This window comes from Taudactylus pleione, unplaced genomic scaffold, assembly GCF_031769625.1.
Source record: "Taudactylus pleione unplaced genomic scaffold, aTauple2 ptg000331l, whole genome shotgun sequence".
NCBI classification, from domain to species: Eukaryota; Metazoa; Chordata; class Amphibia; order Anura; family Myobatrachidae; genus Taudactylus; species Taudactylus pleione.
Genome location: NW_028284732.1, coordinates 2,378,365 through 2,390,704, shown reverse-complemented (window position 1 = coordinate 2,390,704; position 12,340 = coordinate 2,378,365). Strand labels below are relative to the sequence as shown.

The window sequence follows — 12,340 nt, the reverse complement described above, 5'->3', positions numbered from 1 at the left end:
AAAAATGTAAATAAAACACTACCAAACCAGTAAAGCGTTATTCATATACTTTCTGCATACAGTGCCTGTGGTGGTTTTTTTGGGGAAGGGAGGAAACACAGGGCCTGATTCAGACCCGCTCGCGAACGCACAGCGCTAGCAAGCGTGTCGATGGTGGCCCAGTGCGCATGTGCTGCGCGTGCCATGCGTGTGAGCAAGCCCCGTAGTGAGTGAGACCTTCACTCACTCCGGGACTTGCAACAAAACGGGGCGGCTGTCGATGTTGATCGACAGCTCACCCTGTTTTGTAGGCGGGTAGGGGGGGTGGCTGCATAAACTGAGGTGTTCCCGAAGGAACGCCTGCCGTTTGTAGGCGGCCCTACTGACGTCATTCGTGATGTCAGTAGTTGACTTCCTGCTCTATTAGAGCAGCAAGTCCACTCAGCATTGCGAGTGCTGAGACCCTACCTTAGGGTCTCCTCGCAATGCTGATGGTCGCGATAATCGCGACCATCTCCAGCCCGCTCGCACAAGCTGTTGGTGGACAGCCACAGCTTAGTGAGCAGGCAGGAGAAAAAAAAAAAAAAAACATCCCTGCCCTGATTCAGAGCAGCGAGCGCCTCTGAGTCAGGCCCACAGTCCATCCAACCTATACCACAGTAGTTTCTCCAAAATGACCCCTTATGGACCCCTCTACTGGAAAGAAGACATAGGCTCAGGTAGTGAAACCGCCAATATGCAAGATACACTTGAGGTGCAAACAGTATCAGTTAATGCAGGCAATAAGTTGTTATAAAAGTAAGATAGTAAAAAGCAGCCATTTCTCTTGTCTGCTAGAATTAGTTTAAGTGACTCTTTATATGTGAACAAAGTAATATATTCAAATGAGTTTTCTGATTTATATCCCACAAACAATTTTATTTTATCTAACTGTGTATACAGTAGCATAGAAGGTAAAAAGTGTGTAAGAGTGTACTCATATGCATGGTCCTAGGCGAAAAATGTTTTTGAAATACTACTTCCAGGAAAAAACAGCCTGTTCAGCCCATCCTAGGTTCTGGCCCAGAGAGACTATTGCAACTCTTATATGTATTCACCTTTTGGATTTTTTTTCACTTTTAATCACACACCTCTCAAACTATCTACCCATGCCATAGCCCTTTGTATTACAGTAGACCAAATCATTTTACAATGTTCCCTTTGAATGCCAGAAAATTAAGACTATCCCATAAAAATGTAATCTATATGAAGAGGGGTAGTCATCATTAATATGTATGTACACACACATACATACATACATGGTCCAGCATGCACACACTCGCACAAAAAATTTTCACGTAAAAAAAAATATAAAAATATAATCACACAATGAAGCAAAAAAGCATCCAATTGATCCTAAATATAACAGACAAAACAAGGCAGTAGTTCTGTAATAATTATAATGTTCACTGTAATTGTCAGTCAAATTATTTTACATGGGGTTGGTGGTGGGGAAGGGAGGGTACAGGTTTATCACAGAATAAAACATCAAATATTTACAGTTTTAACAAAAATCAACGCAGAAAACGGCCGAACAATAACAAAAATATTAACAAGAAAAGAAAATCCAACATTTTTATATATTTATATAAAAAGTGCTCTAAAAAATTATTTTTTAAAATAGCAAAAATGCTGCAATTAGGATTTGTTACAGAAAACAATATATATATATATATATATATATATATATAGTAAAATAAAGGCACATTATTTTTTATTTTAAATAATGGTAATTAGGCCTTCCACATGACCTCTGACCCTCTGAACTTGTAGATTGGGTAGGAAAGGTTATGACCGCTGGCTAAGTGCTTTGGCTGATAGTGCTGACTTGTAACTTCAGAATCAGGCAGATCGATCAATTGAAATTCCCCTTTGCTTATTTTAATAAACTTTAAATGTTTACACCAGAAGCGAAAAGATATTTGAGACGTTTGGAACCTTTGCTGATTACCTCTGGCTTTGGGAATTCTCAACACAACTCCTCTAGTGCCTAATTATCAATTGGAACAGAATAATACAGAAAGCAAAAAAAAAAGATTCAAAATCCAGTCCTAAACCTTTGTATTGCAATGCAAATTATTATTTAGCAAAACTATTCAGAAAATGCATCTATGATTAATCAGATATTTCCTTACAATCTGCATGGTTGAGAGAGCCAGAGGACTGCTTTGGGAAATGTAAGGTTGTACAGATTAAGTATAGGACATAGAAGTCAGGGGTATTCATTAGGTGGATAAGTAGGAAAGATTATACAAAGCAGTAATATGGCTTATGCTTAACATTGTCCATTTTAGTTTTCAAAGAGCTGTTTGTGTAGATTTCTTATTTTAACTGGCATTTAACACAGTACTTACTTATAGAAGTATTTAATCCACAGTGTTTAGGTATGTATTTCCCAGAATACAATACCTGGTCTGATGATAGAAGCTGACAATACAAGAATAGGGGCCTATTTATTTATATTTTTCAACCAGTAGTTTCCACGTGATTTATCTATCCCTGCTATTTACCAACAGCAGAACGAAAGGATATATAATAGATTTCTCCTAATTAATGCAATATATAGCATTTCCCATTTCTCTGATTTATCGAGCTCCAAAAAGCAACCTTATACTAATCCCCCAATAGCTATGATATTTTGAGATGGTATCATATTAACCATTGTAGTCAAAGAGCTACAAGGTACTTTAGCATTTTTATCTGGAGCGGGATCTTCAGATCCATCTCTAGTAGACTACTGCATGGCCTGATAAGGTGGTGGTGGGGGGGGGGAACAGAGCAAGGTTTTCATCAGGGGTCCAAAAGGAGCCACAGATTGATAAATAGAGGAGAAAAATACATTACAAATCGCTACAATGAGTGATAAGGAACGTTAATTCTTGGGGGCGCAACATCAGTCTTAATAAATAGACCCCTAGAAGAAAAAAGGGATAGTAAGACAGAGAGGGATGTTATGTAACAATAGGAAATGTGACAAAGACAGCGCTGATTTTTTTTTCATACTGTAATAATCTTATGGATCAAAAGCAATCGTGTCAGATCATCACCCACTGCTCAGAATTATTTAGGTACATGACATCAGTGCAATGACACAACAATGCTAACTTCAGGGGTCTGCCGATAAGAGCCTTCAAACCCTCTCTGCCTCCACTTAGCTGCGATCCTAGTAGTAGGCTGCACAGGTTGGCAAAACATTACATGGAAGACACACACCAAGGGCACTGTAGCAATCTATTACACAGCCCACACCTACCTACCTATAGCAACCGTCTTTACTTTCCTGTTGAGGGATCTGTTTCCTTTACTCTCATGGGTCAGTTTAATGGCAAGAAGTGAAGCCATTTTCCTTGGTCTATAAACTCTAAATATGCCCCCTGGTATTGTATTTATCTATGATATATTGCTATAGCTATATTTGAATGATAAGGGAAATTTACTGGTATTGAGTAAGGATGGTATAAACTTTATTTTGTGTTCCCTGGTTTCTAAAGCTATCAATGGATGTTAGACAGAGAAGTAAGTGTAAGGCGAGGTCAAGACAAAAGTATTCAAACATATGGAGAACTGCAATATTTTACATACAGCAGAATAAATAGTGGTGGTGGGGATTTCTACAGGTAGGAATGTGAGCTCTCAGCTAATGCATTATCTTGCCTTTCACATTCCTCTTAGTAACTCTACTGATTGTTCATATAACTGCCCTCACCTAGTCTTCCTCTTGGTTCAGCTAATGTTGCTTCTAACAGCTGTAAAGGGAATTACACTTTCTAGTAATTGCTTCATACAGTATGAGGGAATAAGATGACCAGTAATCTTTATTAAAATCCTTTTTTTCAGATTTTTACTGGGAATTCCTGAATTTGCCAACAGAGTGCCAATGTGATCTTTATTTGTGAATCATATTGACCATGTATTCATGTTGTTCTACCCAACCAACAGACAACAGAATCTGACATTTGGACATCCAAATGTGACGCAGATGATACTATTCCAGCCAAATGAATGGATGTGCCCATAACACAATGGGCCTGATTCTGAGTTATGAGTACAGCAAAAAGAGCAAGTAACTGTGCATTAGGACAAACCATGTTGCAAAGCAAGGGGTGCAAATGCATTTATTTATTTTGGATTCAGGGTAAATACTGGCTGCTTTTGCATGTAGCCCTCAAATGCTGCATAGCTTTATTTTTACACTGCAATGTAGATTACAGTTTGGACACAAACCTCTCAAATCTAAAGGTCCCTACACACTACACAATATTGCTAAGGATTTGGCCGATTCAGACGCATTGTCAATATCGTGCAGTGTGTATGCACTACATCGGCATATCGGGCGGTTGGGCATCGGATCACCCAGTGGTGATCGGCCCGTCGGTGCTGGGATCGTGGGTCACATCACTAGGTACACAAGTTAAGTGTGTACTCAGCTTTAATCTCTCTGCACATTTTAAAATCTGCCCCCCTTTGCAGTGCAACATGGTTTAGCCAAATTGCGCACTTACTTGCTCTTTTTTGCTTTACTCCCACCTCAGAATCAGGCTCTTTGTCACTCTGCAATCACATATCATTTTGTTTAGACTGAGCTACAAGCAGTATATCATACTTGCCGACAATCTGGCTGCTCCTTCCGGGAGGGAGCAACCAGATCGGCAACACAGGGGGCTTGGCCGGCAAAAGGGGGCGGGTCCAAACGAGGTGAGGTCAGTTTGCGGGCGTGACAGGGGGCGGGGCCACACAATCGCATCATTTTAGCCCCGCCCCCGCTACACAATGCAGGAAAAATAGGCATTGCAAAGCAGGGGGCGGGGCCAAAATTACGCGAATCGCGTCAGCGCCCCCCCCGCTGCGGGGGTTTATCAGGTAATTCGGAGGGGGGGTCGGGGGATCGTCGGCAGGCGGGAGGCTTGCCTGCCTTTCCGGGGGGGCGGGAGCTGCACCCGTTTATCGGGAGGCTCCCGCCCGAATCGGGAGGGTAGGCAACCCTGGTATATTGGTTGATAGTAACAACCTTATCTATTTGATTATTTTTTCTCATTCTGCTTTAAATCCTCAGGAAGAGTTACCAACTCCCAAAAAATTGAAACAGAAAACTGAAACCCTTAAGTTTATGTTATGAGACAACAGATGACTGGTATGTGATAAAACGTATGAACACTAAATGCCCAGAAATGTGTTGTTGAAAATCAACATTTTTTTTTCAAGTGCATTTTAGAAAATAAAAGCTAATGTTTATTTGGTTGCTATGGGTAACTGCCTATTTAATTTGCACCAGTATTCTTGAATGTCCCATAATGTCCTGTATATAATCTGGGTTATGCTTGATTAACAGGTCAGTGATAGGCAAATTACCCTGTTACATGTAAAATTGCTCACTAGTATCTGGTCAGCTCTCTGTGTAGATCGTGCTATATCTGTCCATTTTATCCCTGAGTGTGTCACAGGCTGAAAGTATTTAAGATGGCTGTCGCCAGCCTTGCTATCAGACCCAGGCTGTAATTTGCATACATAGCAACACGCGTGATTATTGGCAACTGCCATAATAACACACTATTATTTGGTACATGTGCATCCAATATACTATTATGTACAGACTGTACGTGTTACTGTCGCGTGTTAATGTGAGAAGCTTGGAAGAGATAGAATTTGCTTTTAAGCATCAAAAAAGGCAGCATGTATCTAAGTCACGGCAACTGTAGGCTACAAAACATGGAGTCGTATTTGCTTCACTTTGAGTTTGAATAGACTGCATCATATATGTACACATCTCTATAGGCAAAGCTACATTTAGCAAACATTAATGTACTTTCATGCACATTGTGATACAGCAGGTGTTTCCTAAAATATTCATTCACCGCTACACAAATATTTTACATAACGTGTACTCATCACCTACCCACATATGGGCTGCTATTTTGTTGGCTGGATCAATATTCTGCCTATTTATTCAGTGTGAACCTGGAACCATCACTGACATGGAGTATATCAGTTATGTCACCAGTTACTAATGAATCGGTGGCCCATTGCCGTGGAGCCTAGGAGCTTAGTTAATGACGTTGCAATGTGCATGTGCAGTGACACATAGAAAACAATTGGATGTTCGCTTTCAATATTTAAACTGTGATTGAAAATCACAGCTGTAATCAAATATGTTGCTATGGGTTACAGCACGCATGCATATGGCAACACATAATTAATGTTAAGTTAATAATATATGTAATAAAATTGTACTTGTGTATAAATAAACTGCCGCTGATATGTTCTTTTTTTTCTGATAAAATAAAATTTGCATTGGTACATTGGTTCTGCATATTACTGTAAATGTAAACTTAGACTGTATACTGTGTTGTTGGTAAGAGATCTTGTTACAGGTGATTGTCTCTGAGCTTGACAAAAATCATGGCGCTATAGTAATTTTAACGCTTGGCAGTGAAACAAGTTTGCTCTATGTAGGCTGCATCAAATATTGGTTTACTTATTAGTGACTGGATGTACTTGTATTTTAAATGCTTTGTATTTGACATCTATAAAACATCTATATTGGTCCACGTAAAATGTTTATGTGTTTAAGCACAACTCTACACTACTATTATTAAATGACAGTATTGAGGATTCAGTGCACATCCTTATGTCTAGACAAAAAATCTTATTTTTTTACACCTGTTTTTAATACCTGGTCCTTTGAGGTAAGGAGTATCTGGTTGTGGGAAAACATGACATGTCTAGTGAATATATGATGTATTTTCTAAACATGTGATACAATGTTGGCATGTGTAGGTTTTTATTTTAAATGGTGGCATGTTTGATAATATCCAGTGTGAAGAAACCACTGAAGACATGATATTATTTATCAATATGTGACACATATTCAAGGGTTGCTAAATACATAATAACTTGTTAAATTACTCCCAGTACCTACAGATAGTGATGACAGTCAATATTTGTAAGAATGCAGCTTATCATATCACTAGGAGTGAGTGACATCACAAAGACCGAAGGCACAAATGTATCAATGATGATATCAGTTCCTAATGAATTGATAGGCAGCATGTTCAAGACCATTGGTTCCACTCACAAAATGGCTGTTGTCACTGTATATAGGAAGGGTTATTCTTTAAAGTTTATGTGTAATAACTTTTAATGTGTAGTTAAAAAATCTAAAATTAAGTCACAATCAGTTGGTTGAATACGCCGTGTGTGACACTTTCTGAAATGGTGATTCTAGTGCCATAATACCCTGATACTGCATCAACAGTCAACAAACTTCCTTAGATTATACAGGGTAGAAGCCGCTCAAGTTATGGGGTCATTAGTCAAGGCCTATAAAACAACAGGAAAATCTAAAATATATATAAAAATGAATGAATGAATGAAGAATGAATGAATGAAGTAAGGAAGGAAGGAGGTGTGTGCACCTTTCAATTTTCAAAACAATGTCTGAACATCCACAGTTCACGATTCCTTATTTGAAAGTCTTATGGTCCATCACAGTGAGAAACCTGGAGATACAGGACTTGAGAGGTCCATAGAGAAGATTACACACCACAATACTGAAAATAATGCTTCAGTGCAGATGGATTGTCCGTTAATACTGGGTAAAAGGGAGAAGTATGGGGATTTCAGGGATGAGGGGCAAACTTTCCTTCACATCTCGAGCGAGATATTCTGTTGAGTTATTTCAACACGAAACATCTTCCTTCTGTCCAACTACATCTTGATTACACTGGTGAGGTAGCAGTAGAGTCGCTGTACAAGCTCTGGGCGATGTCCTCCCTCTGGATTTTGCGGAGAGCTGTATACAGAGCATCGGTGGTAGCACTGTCCTTGCTGGACCAATCAGAAAGCAGCGCTCGTACTGGGCAATCCTCTCTAGTAAAAGAGTCTATAAGCTCATCTTGATAGCCGAGTTCTCCAGCCAGACACTTCCAAGTCTGGTCCAATGAACCAGTGAGAAGTTTTTCCACCTCTTCTTGTTTATGTGGTGATAGGTTGTTGTATAAGTGAAGGTCATTTTTACCTAGAGAAAGGATTAGATCGTATTACAAATTGAACTACTTTATGATGCATACAACTCTATCCACTGCTTACCAGTTTTAGCTATTTGCATGACATTGTTTGTTAAGGGATAATAGGCACCAATCAGATTTAGTTTTTAGTGTATGTGTGTGTGTATATGTGTGTGTACAGATCTAAACTCATTTTGAAATTGCTGTCTCTATATACCTAATGAGTCAGCGTGCAGTATTCTATGCACAAAGGGTACGCACATGTATTTAGCTGGGTCAAGTTGTTAAAACTGATAAGCATGATTGTAAATTAAATAACTTTATCTACTTTTAAGGGCTTTATTATACTAATATAGTTTTATCATACTGTATTTATATTATATAAAGTTTTTTAATACATGTACAGATCTGTCCTCATACATCTATTCACCGCGCGCTACAGGTCACGTTACACATAACACGTGAGCTCCGCGTGGCTCTGTAGTGCCGGGAATCTTTCCGTGCAACGTTTTACCTTCAACTGCATCTTATTCGCACAGTGGTGCAAATAGGTTAACACAAGCGGCTTCTGCTGATTAAAATGATATGCAGCATGCCTATATTCTGTGTGACTGTGGGTGTATCTGCATACAAAATGCTACGTTACAGTGTTAGCGGCTGTGTCACTGTAACATAGCATTTTGCATACAGATACACCTGCAGTTGCACACAGAATATAGGCAGGCTTGCCTACCCTCCCGATTTGGTCAGGAGCTTCCCGAATATCGGGTGCCGCTCCCGACCCCCCGGAAAGGCAGGCAAGCCTCCCGGCTGCCACCTCCTCCCCGGACTACTAGTAAATACCCCCGCAGCGGGGGGCCCAATGACGCGATTTGCACTGAATTGCGTCATTGTGGCTCCGCCCCCTGCTTCACAATGCCTGTTTTTTGCCATTGTGAAGAGAGGGCGGGGCCACAATGACACAATCGTGTGGCCCCGCCCCTGGCCCCGCCCTCAAAACAGCATCATAGCCCGGCCATGCCCCCCGCAGAATGCAGGCATTCAGCTCCCTCCCAGAAGGAGGGAGCTGAATGTCGGCAAGTATGAATATAGGCATGCTGCATATCATGTTAATCAGTATAAGCTGCTTGCGTGTTCTATTCGCTGTGCGAATAAGTCACAGTTGAAGGTAAAAAGTTGCACAAAAAAATGCCCGGTGCTACCGGCATGGCACGACTAGAAGGGCTGTTAAACGTGCAAGGAGGCAAGATGTATGAGGACACATCTGTATAAATGTAAAATATTATGGCTTTATTATTGGCTGAGCAATATTCACCCTATTATCCCTTAGCTGCAAGACAAGTCTTAATTTAACGAAGAAGTTAAACAAACCTATTTCATCTAATTGAAGCACTCTAATAATGTACTGTAAACCTTACAACAACTCCTGCATAGAATCTGCAGAGGACTCCTATTGAAATCTTTAAATCCTGCACGCAATATCGAATGGTATTTGATTGTTCGTAGTCTGTTACTGTTTTGATGAGCAACCAAAATCAAATAACTGGATTTTAATACAGCAGTTTACCACAAATTGCTCAATTTTGCTACACCACTGTAATCAATTTGTCAGCAGCTCCTCCTTTATGATCTAGAGCCAGTAGAGGATCTTAAAGCCAAGCACAAACATACAACACAGGAAAAGAGCTTATAGTGTAGCAGATATTACTAATGATAGAGAACCAGTGTATTTCTGCGTACTTTAGATTGGATGTAGTCAGAGGCGTATTAAGAGAGGAGGGGGCCCGTGTTCACTCCCCATCCGGTGCCTTCTCCTCTCTCCCTGGCTGACGTAGGCGAACTGATAGCAGCAGTAGACTCTGGACACTAGAGTGTGCCCAGAGTCTACTGCGCATGCGCAGGTCACCGGGAAAATGGCGCAGCAGCCATTTTCCCTGTGATTTCCTACTGCACATGCGCAAAATGCATGGAAAATGGCCACGACAGCCATTTTTCAGGCATTTTCTGTAGCGCTACTCTGAGGGACATCGGAGAGGTAAGTATGAAAAAAAAAATTTGCATGCAGGGTGTGTAGTGCGGTCCGCCCCTGGACCACGTGTGCACTGCACACCTTGCACCCATTATAAATACACCCCTGGATCTAGTCATAATCCAGGTAGTAAATAGTGGGGTTAGGGGGAGGTTTAGGGTAAGGCACTAGGGAAGGAGGGTTAGGTTTAGGGTGTGAGGAGGGAGGGTTAGCAGTAGGGTTAGGATACCTACCGACATGTGTCGGTATCCTAATCGTGTTGAGATGCCGGCTTCGGGATTCTGACCGCTGGGATCCCGAGCGCCAGCATTCCGTGCCCAACTCCTTGAGATAAAAGCCTCATACAGGAATGGCAATCTATTTCTGCAATTAGAACCCAGCACCAAATGCAACCAAGAATGGAACCATGCAACACATGTCATTGAACCTCAACTTCATCAAGAATCACTGATGAAAAAAGGAAGTTGAGGTTCAACAAAATGGTTCCTGCTACTGCACCACTAATAAAAGCCCCAACCTGGATACATCTTGACTAAGGATTGAAACCGGTGAACATTGCTGTTATTTACATATGGATGTAATATGTGATATGGAAGTACACAGAATTACAGTGGTTACCTATAAAACTATATATATCTACTACACTATAAGCACTTTTGCTGTTGTGTGCATACACACACACAGTCTATATATACATTGATGTGCCAAAATTCATGGGATAGATGCCTAGTATTGTGTAGGACCCCTTCTAACCTGGCGAAGAGCAGCACCTAGCCATGGCATTGATTCTACAAGTGGACGGAAGACCTCTGGAGAGATGTTGACCCATGCCATCTGGATAGCTTCACACAGCTCCCTGATATTTGTACATGCAGGATCTTGGGTGCGATTTGACCTATCCATCGCGTCCTATAAATGCTCACTTGGGTTTATGTTGGGTGAACATGATGGCCACACCATTCGTCTGAACTCTCCAGAATGCTCTTTGAACAAATTCTAGACAACTTGGGACTAATGACATGGTGCATTATCCTGCTGGAATATCCCATCATTGTAGGGGGTACAAAAAGTCCATGAAGGGCTGCAAATGTTCATCATGCATGGGCAACGTAGCGATTACTGGTCAATGACATGTTCATGTGGATCAGCAGTCACAACTCATGCCACATGTTCACGCCCTACACCATTATGGAACCACCACCAGCCTGTACGGTGCCTTTTTGACAACTGGGGTCCATGGCCTCATGGGGTTTGTGTCACACTCGACCCTACCATCAGCCCAAAACAACTGGAACCATAACTCATCAGACCACGCCACATGTTGCTAGACCTCTGGGGTCCAACAATGTCACAAGCCCAGGTGAGGAGCTGTGTCCGGTGTCATAATGTTAACAAGGGCGCTCTGGTGGGTCTTCTGCTCCTATATCCCATGGAAGCTAAAGAACACTGCACTGACTGGCTGGATATGCATCTGGTATCTCCTGCATTGAATATGACGGTATTCTCACTGCGTCCGGGATCGCGGAGGGGCCGGATACCACCTGAAGACATTGGACAGGTAAGTGTACATGAATGACTACTAAACATCACTATATATTGAATCGATGTGATTAGATATATAGTGATATTTTTCGGTAGCCAGTTCATGTTCTTTATGAATAGACCCATTTCTATGCTAATTGAGAGACTCAGTTGCACACATATTGTCACATATCAAATTAACCAGCACAGTGTCCTGATATATCCTAGTCACATCACGATTTAGATGCTTTTTTGGCAATAAAAAGACTCAAAAAAGAACAACTCTAGCAGAGTCTCACAGAGCTGCAGCAAAGACGAGTGAGGACACATCTGTATAGATATACAGGTTGAATCTCCCATATACAAATATTCCGAAATATGGAATATTCCGAAATATGAATTTTTTTTGGCATAACTGAGATAATGAAACCTTTGATTGTTGATGGTTCAATGTACAGAAACTTTGTCTAAGGCACAAATGACTAAAAATAATGTATAAAATGACCTTCAGGCTGTGTGCATAGGGTGTATATGAAACATACATGAATTTCATTTCTGTACACAAACTTTGTTTGAGCCACAAAATTATTGAAAATATTGTATAAAATTACCTGCAGGCTGTGTGTATAAGGTGTATATAACACATAAATGCAATCTGTGTGTATATTTGGGTCCCATTGCCAAGATATTTCATTATCACATGCAGATATTCCAAAATAAGGAATATTCCGTTATCCAAAATACCCCAGGTCCCAAGCATTTTGGATAT

The 12,340-nt window shown here is 40.8% G+C and overlaps 1 protein-coding gene across 1 annotated transcript in view; it reads right to left on the bottom strand.

Moving 5' to 3' along the window:
- Positions 1-1,404: 1,404 nt before the first annotated feature.
- Positions 1,405-12,340, bottom strand: part of NGFR (nerve growth factor receptor) — a 96,132-nt gene continuing 85,196 nt past the window's right edge. Inside the window, exon 6 of the mRNA XM_088443579.1 lies at positions 1,405-8,032. Coding sequence (XP_088299705.1) covers positions 7,734-8,032 — 299 coding nt within the window. The 3' untranslated portion in view covers positions 1,405-7,733. The remainder of the gene's footprint in view (positions 8,033-12,340) is intronic.